Source organism: Schistocerca nitens, chromosome 2 (assembly GCF_023898315.1).
Source record: "Schistocerca nitens isolate TAMUIC-IGC-003100 chromosome 2, iqSchNite1.1, whole genome shotgun sequence".
Classification (NCBI taxonomy): domain Eukaryota; kingdom Metazoa; phylum Arthropoda; class Insecta; order Orthoptera; family Acrididae; genus Schistocerca; species Schistocerca nitens.
Genome location: NC_064615.1, coordinates 641,639,047 through 641,647,411, shown reverse-complemented (window position 1 = coordinate 641,647,411; position 8,365 = coordinate 641,639,047). Strand labels below are relative to the sequence as shown.

Below are 8,365 nucleotides of genomic sequence, written 5' to 3'. Positions count from 1 at the left end.
TGAGCTATAAATTTCTTTTCTTGCCGGCCTGATTCAGTATCTCTTCATAAGTTATCAGTCTACACATATTATCTTCAACATTCTTCTGTGGCACTATATTTCAAAAGCTTCTCTTCACTCCTTGTGTGAAAAGTTTATCATACATATTTCACATCCATACAAGACTACACCCCTCCAGATAAATATCTTCAGAAAAGATATCCTAGCATTTAAATTTTCTGATGTTAACAAATTTCTCTTTTTCAGAAACACATTTGAGGCCATTGTAAGTCTGCATTTTATATCCTCTCTACTTTGGCCACAATCAGTTATTTTGCCACCCCCATAGCAAAACTCCTCAACTACTTTTAGTATCTCATTTCCTATTCTGATTCCCCCCAGCATCGCTTTATTTAAGTATACAACATTGAAACACTTTTGTTAATATTCATCTTTTCATCTCTTTTAAACTGATCTTCCAGGTCATTTGCTATCTCTAACAATTACAATGTCATCAGCAAACCTTTAAGTTTTTATTTCTTTTCCCATATCTAAGAAAGGGGAAAAAAGATGCCCATCACTTTTGGTATGAGAGACAATCTGAAAATGACACAGTATTACTGTATGACAACATAATACATAAAAAAGTATTTATTTTTATAAATACATGGTTCAATGATTTATATACTCACACAAAAATGGTGCTATACAAATTAAGTGATGGATGATTATTTACAGCCTCTTTTTAACTAGGCATCATATGACTAAATCCATGATTACACTGAAGTGGTACAACAGAGGAAATTATTAAAGTTCTTACTGTAAATTCAGTACAGTTCAATGATGAAACATAGGCTACCATAATTTACTGATCAACTGAAGAAATATGTAGACTCAAGAACTTCCTGTAAATTGAAATCACCTTTCTGAGGCACTTTTTGCAATATTTTGTTGAGCCGTAACTTAGCAGCACTTGTCAGAGATCCATCATCCTTAATATCCCTGTAAAATAATATAAAACCCTCAAAAACAGAAGTTAAATACAATGCTAATTATTAACTTAAATAACCTGAAAGCAGCCATCACCATGGAATTATGATATATCAAAAGGAAAATCGTATGACCCATTACTTATTCCATGTCAACAAAGAAAATTGTTTGAAAAGCTCTCAAGATTCTGTATTATTTTAATTATCCATATAAGGAACTCATTTTATCCCTGATATCTGTAACTACATAATGTAGGATTAAAATAAGATAAAAACAAGTTTAATTGAAGTCAAATGAAATAAGCAATGTACATTATAAATAAATCTCCTTGAGGTCCTCCTCCTCTATGCCATTCACATATTTACCAATCATTTTTGCATTCTTCTTCATTCAGCCTCTACTACATATGATCACACCATATGGTATGTTTCATATTTCCTTCACTAAACTGCCCCAACATTGTGGCCCATTTGTCCATCCACTTTCTCTTTTCCTCTACAAACATTTTGTGCCTCTCTCTTTCTCATGATAAATTACTCCCTTGCTTTTGATGTCCTTATTTCAAATAATATTTTGAGCACCTTATGCTTCTGAAACACTGCTTATTTAATTTTAAAATTCAATCAAGGTGTCTGTTTGTAACTTTTCACATTACCAGTTCTTCTACACATCTTCTCTGCTGCTTTTAACACTGTCTTCTTAAAACTCTTCCATTATTTTTCCACAGTTTGTACTTATCTAGTAGGGTCTTCTTTCTTATTTTTGTCTGATATTGTTCCTTTTAGCTACTCTTATTCTCCTTTCTTGGTTTTTCTCTCCTTTTCTGCCATTCATTTGCCTGATGTTCATCTGTTGCTAACATGGAATCTTAATTGGAATAATTTAACATACTTATAAACCCTGTGTTTGTAGTATCTACTTCTGGCCATCTTCTCTGACAACAACCATTTCATTGTAGACACAAGATGTGAAAGCTCATCACAATGTTCAGATTAATTTAATTAACCAGATATTCATCATGGATATCTAGGAATGATATTATTGGTTTCTAATAACTAGTGGTTTGTATTAATTCACTGATGACTAATATACTTCCAGATAATAAATTCCCACTTACCATTAAATTTACATTCAGATTAAATGCTAATCCTAGTTATGTTAATTTGTGACTATCTGTGGTCCACCACCGAACACAAGTACTTTTAATTTGATAATTATGTATTCCATATTAGAAGAAAGTTAAAAATGAATGAGATATGATGTAGAAACACTATATTTGCTTGCCTGTGATGTTCAGAGAGTATGAACCATACACTGAACATGAAAATTCTGCACCCATTACAGTTACATCTGACTTGTGAACCACCACACTAGATGGGCAACTATTACTGCATCCTCAATGACTGCAATGTTGTATCCATTACACTTTGTCCTGTGCAGTCTGCCACAAGTTGTGAAGCAAAAGCAGCATTTCGATGGATAAATGGTGGGGAGATATGTTTCTTCAGTACACCAAATTCTGCCTTGAAATCAGTGATGGACATTGATAATGTTGATAATGGTAACAAAATGGCACATATAATCATGTCATCATGCAGCGAGGAGGCACATCCCACTCTATATGAACATTTCTGTGTTTGTTAAGGGAGCACTGAACAGTGTAGGATACATCCTGACTACAGATGAACTCATTCTGTTGCTAGTCATGTAATGTCAATGAGATGTGCTCTCATGGGAGGGCAATAGCCCTGCCTTCACTTCTCACATTACCCAATGCTCTCACCATGACCATCATCAAATCCCCTGGCTAGTAGGATCACTAGATGTGTCCTACTTTGATCAAGTGTGGTACATGGCTGGATGGTGTCTTATCTGGAATGCATTAAAACTGAAACCCACTGATCAACTTCAGTAACAAGCGGTAGTAACTTGGAACGCTATCTTCTGTCTCCTCGATCATCTCTACACACAACTGCAAAACAGTACAATAGAAGAGGCTAAGCAAGATGCTGAAAAACTGTTCAAGAGAATCTGTCCATGTGTGAATTGAATGAACCCTATGATTATTATAATATATACTTTACAATCTGTGAAAATGTGAATAAAATGGTATACATATTGACAACTTCTTCAGGATATCAGTTTTCATTGTTTCCTTGTGTACATTACATATTCCTTCCCTCCAACACAATGTCTACACAAACAGCACAATGCCTTCACAGCAGCAGATGTCCCTTCACAACACTTGTGCCCAAGTGAATAGCTCAAATAAGTTTGGTTTAATCTAGTCTCAAGACATATAGTTCAGATATCAAATAGGAAACATAGGAGAATGCTTAATTAAACAAACTTTGTATACAATCATTTTCTCATGAATTCTCTTTCCAGTAACACACCTCATACACCACGGTGAAAATTTCTTATGATAATCCTAACTTGGATAACACAGTTATCCTCAGAAGTGTAAAATTGGCGGAATGAGCACCAGTATCTGCTGAAAACAGCAGTTTCATGGTAATGTTAGGTAGAGAATACTATACAACTTAAGTCATCTCTGATATGTACCAGCAATCAGAGTGCCAGGAAACTGAATTACAGTGAAAATATTGCTCAGTTTAGAGTAACAATATGTGATAAAATTTTGAATCAAACTAGACGTATCAGCTTTTAATGTTGTAAGAAAGCATATAACAGGGCTTTTTGACTGTGATGAAGAAGAAATGAATACAGCAGGATGCCCAGCCCATGGCTGAAAGTCCAGTCATTCAAATGACATTTTTTATCTTTGAATTTTCACTGATGGATGAAGAAAATTAAGGATAACACATGAACGCTGCAATATCTTGATTGCTCATCTCGGCATTCCAGAGGAGTTAGATATGAAAAAAATGCTCTTAAATTGGTTTCCAATTAACAGCAGAAAACCTACATGTTGTTTTTGTACTGATCTGTACTAAATATAATAACATTGCCATCTGTGATAACTCTTGAAACAAGTCCATGGGTCTTTCAAAGAAAGAAACTGGGGATTATAATCTTTTGTGATTCTGGAAATATGTTTGGATGTGTCATTAGATTTGTGAATCATTATTTATGGTGTAACTGCTTGACATACTGCCTGACAGTTATCAAAGTCTACAATATTTTTAGTGCGCAACTTACACTAAAAAAATTTAATGAATGTGTTAACATCTGATGAAAGTACTCGTGCTTATTGGAAGGAGAAACAAGAGGAATTAGCTGCACTGTTGGCTACCAATGCATATGTTAAAGAAATGAGAAATGCAGATGGTGCCTCTGGCAGGATTAAATCTAACAAACACGAAAATCAACAAACGAAAAGAAGCTTAAGTGATTCTTTTATGGTGGATTTGACCATATTAACTGTACCCAAATATTAAACAAAAACACAAAAAGTGTCAATAAACAATATAAAAGTGAAACGTTTGACAAAGCTTTCATTGGTGGAGTAATGAGCATCGAATTGGACAAGGACTTGTGAATCGTTGATTGCGGAGTGACAAATCACACCGCTACGAAAAATTGAGTGGTACACATTATTACAAGTTTGCAAAACCACTGCAGATGTGTGTGGGGAATGATTCGACTAAGAACACACCAGAGAAGTACTATTTACTTCAGAGATTTTACTGGTGGAGAGTGAAAGTTATGCCATATGGACAATGTTTTATACATTCCACATGGATGAAGAAAGGTCTTTTCTATATTACTGCTATGGATAAGGGATTAGACATTTACTCGTCAAAAGACAAGTGTGAATTCTGAAACAATGGCATTGCAAAAGCATATGGCATAAGAATTGGCAATTTGTTGAAGATGTTGATTCAAGTGAGAATATTATTCATCCTCATAGTCCTGCAGTAAACCTTTCATCAAAGGAATCTCTATAAATTTGGTGGGAATGCTTGGGTCATCAGAACAAACATCACATAAAATAAAAACCACCACCACCACCAACAACAACAACAACAACATGACAATGACAGTGAAGACTTTGGTAAAGAATTTTGTGAGGCATGTGTTAAGGGTAAGTAGCACTGTATCTGTTTTCACTAATGACAGCTGTGTGCTAGACCACCTGGAGAAGTGATTCACGCTGACCTGTGTGGACCTAAGAAATTTAAATCCCTGGGAGGAGGTGAATACTTTCTGTACTTTACTTGTGATTCTTTTTCAACACGACACACAGTTTATTTTCTCAAGCAGAAGTCTGAAACTGCAGAGAATATTGAGGAAATGCTGAGTGCTGTGAATAATTTGTGGACACCCACCAAAAGCATTTCAATATGGTGGCAGATGGGAAGTTGACAATACTGAAATGTAAGATTAAGTGGCATACAACTCATCATCTTAAATTCTTACTCTCCAGAGCAGAACATATGTGCTGAGAGAACCAACATAACTGTTGTGGAACTAGGTCAAATCATGTTGCTATCTCAGTACTTACCTAAGCTTTTGAGGGCAGAAACATGGCTGTTTATGTGTTAAATAGAGCTGGTATGAGCTGCCTGAATGGTACAGCACTGAGAAGACAATATGTCTAAAGAAGTTTCATGTTTTTGGGATGAAGTGTTTTGTTCATATTGCGAAGGAAAGGTGAAGGAAATCGGATCTAAAAGGAAAACCAGGAATCTTTCTTGGTATTCCAGTGGCATTGAGGCTTTTGAGTGTGGACTGAATTGGAAAAACAGAAAGTCTTATTGAAATCATTCTGGCTGAAACAAGACTAAGAATTATACAGAGGCTATTAAGTCCGCAGGCCATGAACATTGGAGAAACACAATCAGTGAAGAAAGTGAAGATTTTGTTTCCATGGGGACCCATAGCCACTAGTCATACTGCACTTTATTAAAATTGTGCTATTAGCTAATTTTGGCTGTGTGCCATTATGAAGCCTGTCAGACTGCAGCACTTAAGAGTCTGTTACGATGGAGTATGATTTCTGGTTTTATGTATGTGACATACAAGAACGTGATGAGCATGATACAAAACACATGACATAGCAAATGTGCTTGATGATGGCTCATGGTTGAAATTAGCTAATAGCACAATTTTAATAAAGCACAGTACAGCCTACAACGGACAATGTACTCTTTCATTAAGGAAGAAATGCTATGTGAACTTTGGAACCTCTGTCACCATGTCATAACCCCCATTACTGGGTTTATGGAATGAAGTGTGGGAAAACTGATCGCTATAAAGCAGTACTAGTTAGATACAATACAATTCAAGCAATTTTGAGTGCTGTTGCTAGTGAGCACCGTCATTTGGCACAGTTTAATGTAATATCCACTTTTTTTGAATGGATTACTAAAAGAAGAGAGATATACCAGCAGCCTAAGGGATTTAATGATGGAGTGATCGGATGTGCAAGCATCATGAAAGTTTGTATGGATTAAAGCAATGGTCAAGCTCAATGGACCATGGACTTCCCAGTGAATCTTGGCCTTGTAGAAATAAAGCAGATCCCTGCTTGTTCTATCGGCAAGAATAATGACAAACTGAAGATAGTTCTGTATGCCAATGATGAATTAAAGGGAAATTCAAGATGTGTTTAAGGTTACTGGTAAGCCAGTATGGTATTTTTTAAACATTAATGTTAATATGTCAAGAGAATGGATCAGTAAAGACTAATCAAGAAAGTTATGCAAAAGGCATACTTTGATAGTTTAACATGACAAATGCAAAAGCTGTGGCAAATCTAATCAGGCAATATCTACATCCACATGAGGTGACCGAAGATAAACCACTGAACTCTCCATATCGAGAAGTAATTAACTGTATTACGTATTTAGCTATTGGAACAAGGCCTGATGTAACATTTGCATTAAGCTGTGCATCAAAATTTTTACAGACTCTTCAAGAACATCGCTGGTCTTTGGTACTAAGGATTCAAAAGTATGTCAAAGGTTCAGTGCCACTGGGTATAAAGTATGAAGCTAGCCATGCAAATGGAAGACTTGAGATATACTGACATTGATTGTGCCACTGATCCAGCAACTCCATTCTCAGTGGAGTGTCTGCAAGATTTTGTTGAAGAGCAAAAAATGGTTCAAATGGCTCTGAGCACTATGGGACTCAACTGCTGTGGTCATTAGTCCCCTAGAACTTAGAACTACTTAAACCTAACTAACCTAAGGACATCACACACATCCATGCCCGAGGCAGGATTCGAACCTGCGACCGTAGCAGTTGCACGGTTCCGGACTGCGCGCCTAGAACCGCGAGACCACCGCGGCCGTGTTGAAGAGCAATTACCTGCACAAGTAAGTGACAACAACGCATATCATTGTTAACAACTCAGGAATATGTGGCTGCTAGTGAAGGGGAATGAGAAGTAATATGGCTATTCGAAATCTTTGAAGAAATTTCACCACTGGAGTGTATCCATGTTCTCCCTGTTGATAATGCAAGTGCCATTACATTGGCCAAAAACCCTGAACTTCACTGGAGATTGAAGCGCAGTGATGTACGCGTGAACAACATCCTTGAGAAAATTCAAGGTCAGTTAGCCATCAAATGTGTACCAAGCAATGAGGAAGCTGCAGATATTCTCACCAAACCAGTACCATGTCTTCAGTTTGAATATTTTAAATCATTAATTGGAATGCTTTTGTTACTATACATATCACTATATACATTTAGGGGAAGTGTTGGAGTGAAATGTTTATATTGAAATTTAAATGAAATCTCTCTGGTATGGAGTTGTGTATCTCTGCATGCAATTTATGATGTCCCTAATAGGTAGGTAGTTAGTTGGCTGGTTGCGTGTTCCATTGATCAATCGCACAGTACGGTAGCCGTTATGATGTGGAACGTGTCAAGTGCACAAGAAATGCACATATGAAACAAAATTTTTTAATATTTAAAGATTAATATTCCTATTATTTACCCCATTCCCTTAAATGGCACAAAATGCATATACTATATTTGTAGATTTATTTATTCCCATTCAAGAATTCATCTATGGTATAGAAGGAGTTGTCAAGGAGATATGATTTCAATTTATTTTTGAAGCTATTACTACTGTCTGTCAGACACCTTATTTCATCTGGTAATTTGTCGAAAATTTTTATAGCAGCATATTTTACCTTTTCTGTGCCAAAGATAGGTTGAGCAAAGGATAGAGTAAGTTTTTCTTTTTTCTGGTATTATAATCATGAATATCACTGTTGTTTTTAAACTGGTCCATGCTGTTGAGAACAAATTTCATTAGTGAGTAGATGTGTTGGTAGGCTGTTGTAAGAAGTCCCAATCTTTTAAAAAGATGCCTACAAGATGTGCGACTATGAACCCTACAAATTATTCTAACCACTTTCTTTTCAGCAGTGAATACTTTTTGTCTAAATGTCGAGTTACCCCAAAATATTATTCC

General features: G+C 36.0%; 1 protein-coding gene across 1 annotated transcript in view; it reads right to left on the bottom strand.

The window, feature by feature from the left end:
• Positions 1-655: 655 nt before the first annotated feature.
• LOC126236756 (DNA-directed RNA polymerase, mitochondrial) overlaps positions 656-8,365 on the bottom strand; it is a 295,970-nt gene continuing 288,260 nt past the window's right edge. The window contains exon 24 of the mRNA XM_049946296.1: positions 656-981. Within this exon, the coding sequence (XP_049802253.1) occupies positions 852-981 (130 nt within the window). The 3' untranslated portion in view covers positions 656-851. The remainder of the gene's footprint in view (positions 982-8,365) is intronic.